Source organism: Rhinolophus sinicus, linkage group LG11 (assembly GCF_036562045.2).
Source record: "Rhinolophus sinicus isolate RSC01 linkage group LG11, ASM3656204v1, whole genome shotgun sequence".
Taxonomy (NCBI): Eukaryota; Metazoa; Chordata; class Mammalia; order Chiroptera; family Rhinolophidae; genus Rhinolophus; species Rhinolophus sinicus.
In genome coordinates, this window is record NC_133760.1 from 75,392,957 (window position 1) to 75,408,963 (window position 16,007).

General features: G+C 36.0%; 1 protein-coding gene across 2 annotated transcripts in view; it reads right to left on the reverse strand.

The window, feature by feature from the left end:
* Positions 1-16,007, reverse strand: part of CFTR (CF transmembrane conductance regulator) — a 159,221-nt gene that overhangs the window by 20,762 nt on the left and 122,452 nt on the right. For both annotated transcript variants that reach the window (XM_019743194.2, XM_019743195.2), the window contains exon 23: positions 2,778-2,933. In XM_019743194.2, coding sequence (XP_019598753.2) covers positions 2,778-2,933 — 156 coding nt within the window. The remainder of the gene's footprint in view (positions 1-2,777; positions 2,934-16,007) is intronic.

The following is a 16,007-nucleotide window of genomic DNA, read 5'->3' on the forward strand; positions in this document are numbered from 1 at the left end:
AAAGCATCTCTGGTTTGGATGATAAAAAGGTAAGAGGAGTTTGCCCTCTTTCCCTCTTTCTTGGGCATTCCCTTAATGGTCTCAAGATGTCACTATAGAAGAAACAGTACATTCTTTCTGCAGACACCCTGTTTTCCTAGGAGACGGTCCCAGACACCAGGGACATAAATGTCTACAATAAGAAGCCTTTCCATCAGCATGATCATGCATTCTTAAATGTATATCTCAAAGGATTTATTGCTTGGTTTACAAACAGCTTGAAGCCATGAAAGAGGGAAAGTTAAATAAAGGCAAGTTTGGAAGATTCATCTTGGCAGAAAGGCAAGATAAAGAATTTTCGTAACTCTGGCCCACTCAGTTTTCCTCCAGGTCTTACACATGTAGAACACATGATAAAACAAAAACCTCTCATCGCATGGCAGATAAACTAAAGGATTCCCAGTGAAACTTAAATTATCTTTTAGATCTTCCCTTATCCTAATGGGCAAATGTTTGTGGAAAAGAACAAGAAAACAAAAGCTTCATTACTGTAGTTAAACATGGACCAGAAGAATTATAATCAACTGAACAGCAACGCTTCTCAGCAAACCAGATTCTATCCCACATCCTCCAGCTTTGTTATCTTGCCGGATGCTATCACCTGGGGATACTTGTATTCCCACTGTTTATCTTTAGACCATCTGACAATCTCTTTTTCCTTTCTGAAGAAATAATACTGTTTTTCAAAGGTTCAACCACGGTTATGCACCTGGCAACATGGCAAAGTTTAGACATGAATTAAAAGGATCGGGCCAGCAGTTAGAATATTTACTGTCTCATTATTGAAAGGAGCAAATGTTCCACAAAGGTAACCTATCAAATAATACAAGCTTTTTTTCTTAGGCTAGATTTATAATCAATCTACCTGGAGATGCGCCTAGCATTTTAATTTTGTGTTAAAAGTAGGGAATTGTTAGTACCATGGTGTTGGAATGGATTCAGTGCCCATTAGTACAAAGAGGGCAAAGTGGTCATTAAAACAGTGACTAGATCCACAGAGATGAAAGCAAATACTGGTAGGTATACAGCACATGCCTTTCAGATTCGGTCTCAGTAAAGTCATTCCTTGGCTTCCATTTAAAATGGAACGGTTTCTAGTTCTCTCATACTCGTATAAAGAAGTTCTCTTGCACAATAACAAAAAAAAATGTTACCAAGTGGTGAGGCTACAGATCCTTTGTGACCCAAGTCAAAGAGTGACATTTAAAAAAAATAGCTACAGATTAATCGGACATGGTTCATTCTTATCCAAAGAACAAAAAACAGTCATTACATTTTTTATTTTCAGTTCCACTACCTCGTGTTTCCAAGTGTTTGCTATTTCAGCAGCATCTTTTGTATCTTGCAAAACATTCTCAACCTGTTGTGATTGTTAACTTAGAGCTCAGACCACTGAAATAGGAAAAACAAACAAACAAAAAACCTTATAAAAACAAAAGCCCCATGTTCTCACTGCAGACTGTATCTTCTGGGAAAGGGCTATCCAAACTGTTAATATTTTAAATCCACACCTAAATGGTCATTTAATCTATGACAAAGGAGGCAAGAATATACATTGGGGTAAAGAGAGTCTATTCAATAAATAATGTTGGGAAAACTGGACAGATCCATGCAAGAAAATGAAACTGGACCACCTTTTTACACCACATACAAGAATAAACTCAAAATGGATTAAAGATCTAAATGTAAGACCCCAAACCATAAAACTCCTAGAAGAAAACATAGGCAGTCAACTCTCTGACATTGTTTTCTGATATCTCTCCTCAGGCAAAGGAAACAAAAGAAATAATAAACAAATGGCACTACAGCAATCTAAAAAGTTTTTGCACAGCAAAGGAAACCATCAACCAAATAAAAAGACATCCTACTGAATGAGAGAAGATATTCATGAATGATACATCTGATGAGGGGTTAATATACAAAATTTATAAAGAACTCATACAACTTAACACTAAAAAACAAAACAAAACAAAATAAAAAACAAACAAAATCCAAACAATCCAATTAAAAAATTGGCAGAGGACTTAAACAGACATTTCTCCAAAGAGGACATACAGGTAGCCAATAGACACATGAAAAGATGCTCAATGTCACTAATCATCAGAAAAATGCAAATTAAAACCACAATGAGTTACTATCTCACACCTGTCAGAATGACTACCATCTATAAATCAACAAACAAGGAGTGTTGGTGAGGGTGTGAGAAAAGGGAACCCTAGTGCACTGTTGGTGGGATTGCAAATTGGTGCTGCTACTACACCAATTTGCACCAAACAATATGGAGGTTCCTCAAAAATTAAAAAATAGAACTACCTTATGACCCAATGATTCCACTCCTGGGTATTTACCTGAAGAAATCCAAAACACCAATTCAAAGAGATACATGCATCCCTATGTTCATTGCAGCATTATTTATAAAAGCCAAGCTATGGAAACAACCTAAGTGCCCATCAATAAATGATACATCGGAAACTAATATAAAATAATACTGACTGTCAACTGTAATTAAAAAACAATTATTAATATTTCAATAAGTGAATGTCAGAGACTTCCAAGCTTTTAGAGGTTGTCTTTTTTTTTTTTCCACCTTACGACTGCATTGCATAAAAAAGCAGACAGAAATATATATATATAATGAACATATTTTACAGGGAAATGTGAATTTCTTGAGTGCAGCCATCCAGTAATGGTAACACTACATTCAGTCACTGTTTTCCGGCCACATCTTCCTGGCTTACCTGCGGGATCACTCCAAAGGCTCTCCTCCACTGCTGCACCGTCACCGACTCCCAAGACACTCCGTCTACTTGGATCTCTCCCTCGGTGTTCAGCAGTCTCAGAAGAGCCGATAACAGAGTGCTCTTCCCTGATCCAGTTCTTCCCAAGAGACCCACCTACAACACAAGAGTAATGGAATTACTCCTGTGACATACAGATACCCTACCACAAACGCAATCTGGTGTTATGCTTCAAGAAAAAGAAAAACACTGGAACACTTTATTTTTTTTATCATCACCAGGGGAAGATTTTCAGTTATTCATTCAAACCTTTTTGTGCCCTCCCAATTCTGATCAACATTGATCTGGGGCAGAGCAGCTCTGGAACAGAATACAGAAATGGCCATAAGGAATTGGACCCGTAATGCCGGTTTCACTTATCACTGGCCAAAAGGTTGAAAATGCCCGTTTTGCATCAAAGAAAAGCAAAGGTACAGTGTCTCAATGCACATCATTTCTAAGGCTGAGCTCAAGCCAGCAGAGACTGTAACTTGATCAATCTCCACATATGAATACGAGCTTGAAAATTAATGAATCTGAAAACAGTCCTAATACTTGGATACCGTCCTTAATAAATTAAGCAAGTGTCAAGTTCAGACTTGACAATAAACCAGACGTTCAGTGAGCTATACATTCCCAGAGAAGGCAGGCTGGGCCTTGCTACTCCTCATGGATGAGCAATTGGACAGTTGTCAAACAAATTCTTGTACCTACCCTGATTGGCAAGAAGAGAATTTGGGGGAGCCAAAAGGATATTAAGGAAAAGGAAAAACTATTCTTGTTATCTAAAGGCCATAAAAGCATAATATGAAAATGAGAACACCAGGCATTGCAAGGAGAGAGCAGGTGCTACAGGAAGAGAGTCGAACTCTGTTTTGATGTCAGCTCAGATCCAGCACTCAGAGGGAGGTGCTTGGAGTGGGATCAAACATTCCTGCAGTCATTAACTGAATACTGAAAAAACTGCCTGACATTTAGGGGCACTGAACAAATGTTCATTTCCTTCCCCTTACATTATTCCTATTTCTTTTTTATCACTTAGCCTTTTCGACAGTAGAGCTGAGCAAATGGTCTTTGAGAGTAGCACCATTCACACTATCTGTCATATAGGAGAGTTATGTTTTGGTTTTTTACTTTCCAATCCACTGCAAATCAGTATTTTAAAAAATAGACAATAAAAATGCTTACTTTAAATTTCTATTCTTATGTCATCAAAGACCAGTAACAGTTTGTAAACCAGAATCAATGCATGGACCACAATAAATGAGAGCATTTATTGTAATAATAATACTAATAACTTATTGAACTTATTAATAACTTACTAAGAACCTGTTAATAAACTACGCCTTTGTGATAAACTGGTGAACAATGACAAAATTGTCTTTCATAAGAGCTCTACAATGAAATTTTCATGAATCTTTGTTCTCTGAGACAACTGAGAAAAATCAAATAAACCAAAATGTTATGCGTTAACACACTTTTGAGGTTCTTCACACTACTAATCACAATCGGTAATTATTTGATTTATTCTTTTCTTTATTATTGCTGTTAACCCCAAGAATATGTTTTTCAAGGGTAGGCTAGTCTACCTTGTTTTCCATTGAATTCTGGCATAATGGTTGGCCCACATAAAATGCTCAGTAAATACTTGTTTGGAGTGACTAACCAACAGTCAGATGGAAGGAAGAATGGATGGATGGATGGATGGATGGATAAATAGATGGATGTGTTGGTGGGTGGGTGGGTGAATGGATGGATGGATGGATAGAAGGGAGGGGAAGATGAGTGACAAACTTAATTAGTTGATCTAACAAACAAATGGATTTAGTTAATCTGGTCAATTACCAGATCAACTCTTATTTAAAAATAATGTGAAATTTCATATGCACACTTCCATTTCTGAAACAGCCCATGTTGTACAAACACATTCATCATATGTCATGATTTTCCAAATACATATATAGCTTTGTATAAGCAATCTGAATATGCCCTGTGTAAGTGAAACATAGGGGGAAGAGAAGGAAAATTCAGTAGGAGGAAGTGATTTTATCTAAAGTTATATCAAGAATTTTTGATAAGAAGTACTTTGAGGTTCAGACCCCTAGTATCATTGGTCAAGGTTTTAATGACTAGGATAAATGACCACATTCTCATTCCTTAAGGAGCAAATACTGAAATTTTTAGAGAACTCAGTTTTTATGTTGGGATAAGACTGGATTGAGAGGCAATTTGCTAATCTTTTGTTTAGCTTTAAAGTTTTTAGCTATTGCTCTGGTTTCCTTTTATTATTGAACTGATGAACATACTGGTATTACAGTATGTTTGGCATGTTTGTCAACAGCAAGGAATCTTACTGGCTCATAGTTAACAAAGTCTTCCTATTGTTTAGATAATTGGCACCTAATAATTCTTTTCTGGGGATTTGTTTTTCCAGACTTCTCAGTGACCTGTTGAATAAGCTGGAATATTTCCCTGCAAGTAAGCTTTTAAGATCTATTCTTATTCCAAGTCAGTGTTTTCTAGTAACTTCAGTGCACCTCCTCTCTGGGAATTTTGGATCAAGATAAATCAAAATACTATGTGGAGAGTTAAACAGTGTTAGATTTGAGACTAGTTGTAATTGCATTGTACCATGAATAGAACAGTCTCAGGACATTCTTTTCAGAGCACCTGATTCACCATTTTAACACTGCAACAGATTGGAACCTGTTGTAATTATTTTTTGTCTCCTGTGGTCTCTAGAAATCTAGATGTCAAATCAAATGAAACTTAGATCCCCAAAGCGATAATAACTGTACCTTTAATATGTTGACATATCTCTGTTTATTATTAATAAAACATAATTCTTAATACAATGTTCTTGAGAATATACTTCTCATAACTCCAGTACTATAAGTTACTGAATGATTCAGGTACTTGGCATCATTTTTTATCAAGACCGAATGCCATATGTATCTAACAAATCAAATAGGCACTTAGGTGCTTGTGCTGCTATGACCTGATCCCTTAATATTGTTTGAATTATTCTGGTATCTCTGTATTTTGAAGAGACTACAAATGGAGAAGGCAGGTAAGCTCATCCAAAATAATAGATCTTGAAGGACTATGAAATATTTACTTAATCAGAGGGCTGTCCAGTACTGCGATAAATACATTATACCATCTGAGGCATTGTGATAAGTCTAGGTGTATCAGGAAAGACCTGGCTCCAAATTAAAATGTCAGCCTGCATTTTGAGAGGAAAAAGAAAATGAAAAGATATTCTAGTTAGGAGAAAGTGACATGGATATTAAAATTCAGAAAAAAAAAATAAACAATTTGAGATTAAAAAGAAAAATAGGTTTTTAAAGTAAAAGTTGTAAAATACTAGCTACATTTCTCATGCATTAAAAATAAAATTTGAAGTGCAGGTTCTATGAGCAAAAGGCCTAACTTAAGGGCAAAGAAACTAATAGGACATCTTTTCCCTATAGTAATTGCGATGGACATAGTGTTTTAATGTGAAGATTCAATAATTTTTCTGTACGAAATATTACTTTCATCTTTTCACCATGCTATGGGCTGAATATTTGTGTCTCCCCCAAATTCATATTCTGAAATCCTAACCCCCAGCATGATGGTATTAGGAGGTCAGGCCTTTGGGAGGTGCTTAGGCCATGAGAGTGGAGCCCTTAGAAATGGGATGAGTGCCCCTTATTTAGAGTCCCCATAGAAGTCCTTCACCCCTTCCGCCTTGTGAGATTACAGTGAGAAGACAGATGTCTCTGAGGAAGTGGGCTCTCATCAGACACCAAGTCTGTTGGCACTGTAATCTTAGATGCCCAGCCTCCAGAATTGAGAAATGATAGTCTCAATTGTTGTTCAGAAGCCAGCCAGTCTATGACATCTTGTTATAGCAGCTGAATGGACTCAGACATACCATATAACCAAGAACACTAAAATCCATTAAAAATTTAAGTCCTTTTCAAAATTTTTCTCAAGAAAATGAATTAGATTACAGCTAAATTTGCAGGATTTCCAAATAGTACACTAAATTTAAGTCTGTTTCTTCCCTCAGCAAGCAAGAAGCAGGTTTGGGGCATCTTGTCATAGTTTGCAAGATGCTATTGTTGGTTTTAAGGGCAAAGCAGTAGAAATGATATCCTTAAGAGAGCTGCTCAGAATAACTTTTTAAGAATCAATTCCTACTCTAGTCAATATTCAAAGCCATTCATTGATTCACACATTTAACATATAGTAAACTTGGCAATGTGCCAAACAAAGGGATTAAAAAGAGAAAAACAGGACTTTCTGGTCCGGCATGTAAGGAACTCGGATGTCATCCCTCATCCTAACAACAAGTAAAAAGCTGAGGAAACTGGAAAATCAAAACGCCTCTTAAATTGTCAGAGAGTGAAGTCACAGGGCAAACTGCTGCCCCCAAAAGTCGAGAGACAGACCGATACAGTGAATCACAACTTACTGGAGCAGAAATCCACAGTTGAAAACCTCCACAGGAACCAGAACTGGGGTATGAAATCCTAAGCTTTAACTGACAAATTACTGGAGGCTCAGTGTGGACAAGTCTGAGAGTAAAAAACTCCAGGGAGACCATTCATAGGGGTGGGTATGGGGCACACTTTTGTGAGTGTTACTTCAGAAGCCCCGCCATGTTCATCATGTCACAATCAAGAACACAGAAAAATTGCCTCGTGCATCCAGCAGGAGGAGGAGGGAAGCAACAATTTTGCAATACCCCAGAGCATTCTGTTCTTCTTAACAAGGACTCCCTCAAGAGAAACTATTTTACCAGTGCCTAACCTACTAGGGTTTTTATTAGGACCTAACTGATCTAAGGGAAGGAAATACCCAACTCCAGCACACACTAGACATCCTGTTACACCAAAGAGGAAGAAAAAACTGCAAAGCCCTTGTGAAGGTCACTGCTCAAGGACACAGGCTCACTAAAAGACTGAGACTTAATCATAGAGAACACTACCCTTTCCACCAAATCTTATGCCCCAAAAGGCCTAATTATCAGAGTTCCTTTTATCTAGTACATTGTGCCCACTGTTCAACAAAAAATTACAAGGCATACTAAAAGGCAAAAAGAAAAACAACAACAATGACAACAACAACAAAAAAACAATTGGAAGAGATTGAGCAAGAACCAGAGTCAGATATGCCAGGAATGTTGGAATTATCAGTCTTGGAATTTAAAATGACTATGAATAAATAATATGCTGAGGGATCTAGTGGAAAAACACGTGAGAACAGATGGATAATGTAAGCAGAGAGATGGAAATTCTAATAAAGAATCAAAAAGAAATGCTAGCGATAAAAGAAAAACCAGTGTCACAGAAGTGAAGAATGCCTTTAATGGGTTAATTGATAGACTGAACATGGCTGAGGAAAAACTCTCTGAGCTTGAAGATATGACAATAGAAACCTCCAAACCAAAAAGTAAACAGAAAAAAGACTGAAAAAGATAACAGATATCTAAGAACTGTGGAACACAAATACCTGTAATGGGACAGCTAGAAAGAGAAGAAAGAGAAGAAAGAAAGAAAGAAAGAAAGAAAGAAAGAAAGAAAGAAAGAAAGAAAGAAAGAAAGAAAGAAAGAAAATGTTTGAAGAAATAATGACTGAGAACTTCCCCAAATTAATGTCAAAAAACTAAACTACAGATCCAGGAAGCTCAGAGAACACCAAGCATAATAAATGACAAAAAAATAAAAAATAAAAAAAAAAAAAAAAAAAAAAATATATATATATATATATATATATATATATATATATATATATATATATATATGGAGGTGTATTATATTCAAACTATTGGAAATCAGAGAGAAGGAAAAAAATCTTGAAAGAAGTCAGAGGGAAAAAACACCTTACCTATAAAGGAACAATGAATTAAATACAACTACTCTTTAGAAAACATGCAAGCAAAAAAGAGTGGAGTGAAATATTTAATGTGTTCAGAGAAAAAACCCACATCAACCTAGAATTCTATACCCTATGAAATTATTCTTCAAAAGTAAAGGACAAATAAAGACTTTCTTAAACAAATATTGAGGGAGTTTGATGCCAGTAGACCAGCTTTGCAAGAAATGTTTTAAAAAGTTCTTCAGAAAGAAGGAAAATGATATGTTAGAAACTCAGATCTACATAAAGAAAGGAAGAATATCAAAGAATAAACAAGTGAAGGTAAAATTTTTAAAAATTATATTTCTTATTATTAATTGATCTAATCAACAACAATGTTCAAAATAATGGCAACGATGTTCATTTATGTATCTTTATATGTATTTTTATGAATGTAGCCAAGATTCAATTATGTACGTTTATATGTATTTTTCTGTACAAGTGAAATTAATGGCAGTTAATGTCAGTAACATTACAAGAGACAAGAGGGGCGAACTGGGAATACTTTGTTATAATAACATACTTGCACTAACTGTGAAGCACTATGTGTTATTTAAAGGTGACATGGATTAGCTGAAAATATATATTGCAAATTCTATGTCAACCACAAAATATTTTTTTAAAGAATTATAACTGACATAAGAAAGGAGAGAAAGTAGAATGATAAAATGCTCAATTAGTGCTGCAAAAGGGAGAAATTCTAGAGTAAAATACACACACACACACACACACACACACACACACATATATACATATAATATGGAATAGAGAAAGATATACCACACTAACACTACTCAGAGAAAGCGAAAGCAGCTAAATTAATTTTACAGAGCAAGGAACATTATCAGGGATAAAGAGGAGCATTACATAATGAAAAGGGGGTCAATACACCTAGAAGGCAATTTAGTCCTTAATCTGTATGTGCCTAAAACAGAGTGTCAAAATACATAAGGCAAAAACTGACAGAACTGCAAGGAAAAACAGATGAATCCACTATTATGAGTGGAGACTTTAATACCCCTCTGTCAAAGATACAACAGTCAGAAAGCCAGCAAAGATATAGTTGAACTCTCCAGAATGATCAATCAACTGGGTATAATTGACAATAAAGTTCACAAACATGTTGCAATCATGTTGCTGACGATTTTTTATATCAGAGGCATTATTCATTATGAATTTGTACCAACTGGACAAACAGTTAACCAAGTTTACTAGTTGGAAATGCTGAAAAGGCTGTATGAAAAAGTTAGACAACCTGAACTTTTCCCAACAATTCATGGCTCTTGCATTATGACAATGCACCAGCTCACACAACCCTGTCTGAGAGGGAGTTTTTAGCCAGTAAACAAATAACTGTATTGGAACAGCCTCCCTACTCACCTGATCTTATCCCCAATGACTTCTTTCTTTACCTGAATATATAAGAAATATTGAAAGGAAGATGACATTCAAGACATCAAGGGTAATCCATTTTGATGACATTCAGGACATCAAGGGTAATACAATGACAGCTCTAATGGCCATTCCAGAAAAAGAGTTCCAAAATTGCTTTGAAGGGTGGACTACATGCTGGCATTGGTACATACCTTCCCAAGGGGAGTACTTTGAAGATGACCGTAGTGATATTCAGCAATGAGGTATGTAGCACTTTTTCTAGGATGTGTTTGTGAACTTAATTGTCATATTAAATAGGAGACATATGACATAGTAGACTACTTCATCCAACAGCAGCAAAATGCACATTATTCTCAAGCTCACAAGAAACATCCAGCAAAATAGATCACATTATGGGCTACAAAATGCACTTAACAAATTTAAAAGAGTAGAAATCTTACAATGTCTGCCCTCAGACCATAAAGAAATTAAACTAAAACTCAGTAATAGATAGATAGCTGGAAAGTCTCCAAATATTTGGAGATTAAACAACACATGAGTCAAAGAAAACTAAGAAAAATTTTAAATATTTCAAATAAAAATTAAAATATAATTTGTCAAAATTCATGGCATGCAGCAAAAGCAGTATAGAGGGAAATTTGAAGCAAGAAATACATATATTAGAAAAGAAGAAATATCTAAAATCAATTATATAAGCTTCTGTCTTAGAAAACTAAAAAATGATGAGCAAATGAAAGGAAGAAAAGGAAGAAGAGAAATACTGACAGGTAGAGCAGAATCAACTAATTTAACTGAAAACAAGAAATCATTAAAGAAAAGTCAATGAAACCAAAAGCTGATGCTTTGAAAAGATCAATAAGATTGATAAGCTTTTAGTCAGGCTAACTAAGAAAATAAGAGAAATTGACACAAGTTTCTAATATAAGTAATGAAAGGGGCATGTCATCACATAGCCGACAGTAAAGAAAATAATAAAGAAATAATATTAATAATTTGATGCTCACTACTTTGATCATCTACATGAAATGGACCAATTCCTTGAAAGATACAATCTCCCAAAACTCACATAAGAAGAAATAGACAATCTGAACAGGCCTATATCTTTTAAATAATTCAATCAATAATTAATAATCTTCCAAATCAGAAATCACAGGGCCCAGATAGATTCACTGGTGAACTCTACCAAACACTTAAAGTAGAATTTCTACCAATTTGCTACCATCTCTTTCAGGAGATAAATCAGAGGAAATGTTTCCTACCTCATTCTATAAGGTCAGCACTGACATAAAACACCAAAACCAGTCAAAGACATTACAAACCAATGTTTCTTTATTTTTCCCCTTTCTTCTGCCTCCCCCCCCTACCCTGGTTCAAGCTGTTGTTTCTCAGTCTAGTTGTATAGGACACAGCTCCCTGGCTCATGCTGGTATTATGAGCCTTGCGCTGTCCACGCTGGCCACTGGCCGCTCATGGCAGCACATGGTAGCCCATGGCAGCTCACGCCGACCTCCAGCTAGTCACTGCTGTCCAGCTTCAGGGAGAGTCATTGTTCACAATCTTAGCTGTAGAGAGCACAGGTCACTGGCCCATGTGGGAATCAAACTGGCGACCTCGGAGTTAGGAGCATGGTGCTCCAACCTCCTGAGTCACTGGGCCGGCCCCAGACCAATGTTTCTTATGAACATATATCCAAAAATCTTCAACAAAATATTATCAAATTGAATCCAACGATATATAAAGAGAATTATATACCACAACTAAGTGGGATTTATCCCAGATATACAAGGTTGGTTCAAAATTTGAAAATCAGTTAATATAATTCATCACATCAATGGGATAAAGAAGAAAATCATGTGATCATATCAATAGAAGCAGAAATTCATTTGACAACGTCCAATGTCAATTCCTGATAAAAACGCTCAGTAAACTAGGAATAGAGAGGAACCTCTTCAACTTGATAAAGACATCTACAAAAATCCTATAGTTAATATCATACTTAAAGGTGAAAAACTGAAAGCTTTCCTGCTAAGATCAGGAACAAGGCAAGAATGTTCCCTCTTATCACTCCTTTTCAATATTTTACCAAAAGTCCTAGATAATGCAATAAGACAAAAAAAAAAAAAAAAGAAATAAAAGGCATACAAATTGAGAAGGAAGAAATATAGCTGTCTTTTCTATCTTTACTCACATATGACATTATTGCCTATGTGTAAAATCCAGAAGAATCGACAACAAAACCCCTGAAAATAATAAATGATTATAACAAAGTTATAAATTACAAGGTTAATGTACAAAAGGCAATTGCTTTCTACATACCAGCAATGAACAAGGGGAATTTGAAATTAAAAATACATTAATAATTATTTTTAATTGAATAAAAATACATTACTAATTATTTTCAATTCTCTAAAATGAAATACTTAGGTATAAATCTAAGAAAAATATATACAGGATCCAGATGAGAAAAACTACAGAACTCTGATGAATGAAATCCAAGAAAAATTAAATAAATGGATAGTCCGTGTGCACAGATACGGAGGCTCAACACTGTCAAGGTGTCAGTTCTTCCCAAGTTTGTAGATTCAATGTCATCCCAACCATATCCTAGAAAGGTATTTTTGGATCTGACAAACTGATTCTAAAGTTCATATGGAGATGCAAGAGACCCTGAATAGTCAGCACAACACTGAAGAACAAAGTCGAGGGTCTGATCCTACTTGACTTCCATGACTTTGGTTTCTAGCTGACTCAGAGATTAAGGCTATATAATATGAACACCTCCAGTCTCCCAACTCTTTGCTCAGTGGTTCTCCTGAACTCCACTTCTTTCTTCCCGTCTTGAATAAAAACATATTCCTCTGTGGTGCGAAGGCAAATCTCTCCATGTAGCCACATGCTTACACAGGTGTTTTTCCTTTCTTTCTCACCACTAACACTGGTGTTATGCATAGCTTCTCACTTCAGGACTCACTCCTTCGACTACTCCTTGCAGTTGAACTTCTACATTCCCTCGTCTACACCAAATAACTTAAATAGGGTTCTCACCCTCAGGCAGGCATGCACCAGCCCTATCTTGAAGGTGTGATAAAGCGAGACCACTGTCCTCACCCCTAGAGCTGTTTGTTCAGTAGGACCAGGTAGAGCTCAATAATCTGCATTTCTTGCAAGTTCTCAAGTGGCACAGATGATGCTGGCCCAGGGACCACACTTTGAGAACCACTGCTCTTGAAGATGATCAAAGGCCACTTTGTAGCAAACTCGATTGGGATTTTCTGAGTTGGGAACATCCTTTATTCCTATGGTGTTAAGATGCATAATGTCCACCATCTTGCTCCAGCCTTTCTCCCATTATATCCTTTATGCACCCCCTCGACCCAACTGAAATAGTAACTGCTTTCTGTACATGCTCCAAGCTGTGACATTCCCTCTGTCTATAGTACCCTTCTACATCCACCTTTCCTTGTTCGAATACACAATTCAGTCCCATTCTAAATGCCACTTCCCGTGGGAAACTTTCCCTGAATAGGCCAACTCCCAGCCAACTGATACTAACTGCTTCCTCCTCTGAATTACCTTAGCAGTTCACCTGCATAGTACCTCCTATTCAAGGATCTAACAAAGGTCTTTTGGAGCCTAAAGCTTATATAGTTTGGAGGGGGAGCTATTTTCAAGAATGAAGATTAAAATTATAAATAAAAAATTAGGCACAGAACCTTTAAAGAGGTTCAGGCAAGTGAAGTTTCCTGAAATGTAAACTTTGTAAGCTTCGCAATAAATCTGCCTTGCTGTTACTGCATCTCACACTGCTCAGTTTAGATTATCATCGTCTGGGACATATTCTCATTCTCTCTCTCTCTCTCTCTCTCTCTCTCTCTCTCTCTCTCTCTCTCTCTCTCTCCCCCCCCCCCGCCCCTTTCTCCCTCCCTGCATCTCTCCCTTATTCTGCTCCTTCTTTTTCTTCTTTTAAGAAAAGCAGTGGCAACTTGTGGGGAAAAAAGCTATGAAGTCAGACAGACCTGGGTTTAAGACTCCTGCTACGTCACTCACTTAATTGAACTTCAGGTTTTCCCACTGTGCACAAAAAGGATAATAATATCTACCCCTGGATCAAATGTGATTACAAATAAAGTCATTAAACAGTGCTTAGGGCATGATAAGCACTCACAAAATATTAGTTTCCCTCTTTGGGTGGCAAGATCCACAGCCTTATGTGGGTAATTCTTAATTCCCTCACAGCAGCTAGGCAGTGCCTCACAAAGAACAGTTACTGAACATACGTGGCCTGTTTTCTATACCTGGGTTCAGGAAAATGAAATGCCTGACATACTGTTTCTTCCTCATTTTATAGCATCTCTGATCACAACTCGCACATCAGAGACGCTACATGCAGAAACGAGGTCTGCAAATTCTGTCACTCCACTAGAACCTGCTTGGATTTAACTGAGTGGGAAAGTGAACACTGGGAAAGCTGAGAAATGAGAAGATGTCAGGAAGAAGGAAAGCAAACCATTTACCACAGCTTTCTACCTGGTTTATATCAATCTATTGTTGCTATCACTTGTAACCTGATGACAGCACTTTAGGCTTCCATCCTGGTGACCCCAGGGTGGTATTCACTGATGTGTAAAGCACAAGACAGTAATTAATTATGGTTTTTTTCAATGCAAGTGGGGAGCTAAGGCAAATCATTGCTTTTACATAGTTCCGAAGCATAACTTTAACATTTCTCCAAGTTCAGTAATGAAGCAAAAATGTCAAAAATGTCAGAAATTTCATCAGGGCTGTGATGTAACATTAATAACTGTAAACAAACTCATTCTAATACCAGGGGCAAATTCACCTAAAAATCTAGTCTTTCCATTTATGCCCATTTAAAATGGTTCTCTCTCTCAAAAAAAAAAAAAAAAGAAGAAAAAGAAAAAGAAAAAAAATCAATTTTTTATAATGTAATATAAAGAAATATAATAGAATGTGAATTTATTTATCCTAACTAAAATTAAAAAGATGAGTCAAAATTTCCAGTGTGCTATTTTAATCCATTTAGCATGGTATGCAGAAACGTTTTGTTCATTCTATACATATTTTTTAACAGAACTTTATCCAGTGTATTAAATTATTAAATATTCCTAAACCCATGGGCCAAAGCAAGTGGTCTTCCTATGTAACAAGTCTCTTCCTACTCAGTGACAGTAATGGTGGCATAACAAACTTTACTGACCATTATCTCAATAGTTAGAAAAAAAACTTTGAAATTAAACCACAAAGACATGAAGTTTTCAAATTCAGCTTTCATAAGATATGGCTCTCTTGTATTCTTTTTTAAATTTTATTAAATTTTCTATTCTCTCTTAATTAAAAAAACAATCAAAACAATAGAAGACTCCTGTGTAGATTAATAGAATGGCCCAGATAATGGGATCTGAAGACAATATGAAATATTTCTAGAGCATGAAATATAGGGAGAATGACCACCTCTTTCACCAAGAATCAAAACTAGCACACTGGAAATTTTGACTCACCTTTTTAATCTTAGTAAAGCAAAAGACAGTAATTAATTATGGTTTTTTCAATGCAAGTGGGGAGCTAAGGCAAATCATTGCTTTTACATAGTTCCGAAGCATAACTTCGGATAAATATGTAATACTTCGGATAAATAAATTCACATACTACTAAAATTCGCTCTTTATTATATTTCTTTATATTATATTATAAAGAATGCAATTTTTTATTTGACAGAAATCAGTTTTAAATGGGTATAAATAGAAAGCATGGCTATTTTTGTTTATTAAATAAGATTTTGCTTAGTAAATTATTGGGAAAAGGTAATCCATACCTTGATGAAAGCTCAAACTAAACAAACAAGCTGAAAAAAGCTGAGAAAAAAAGTAC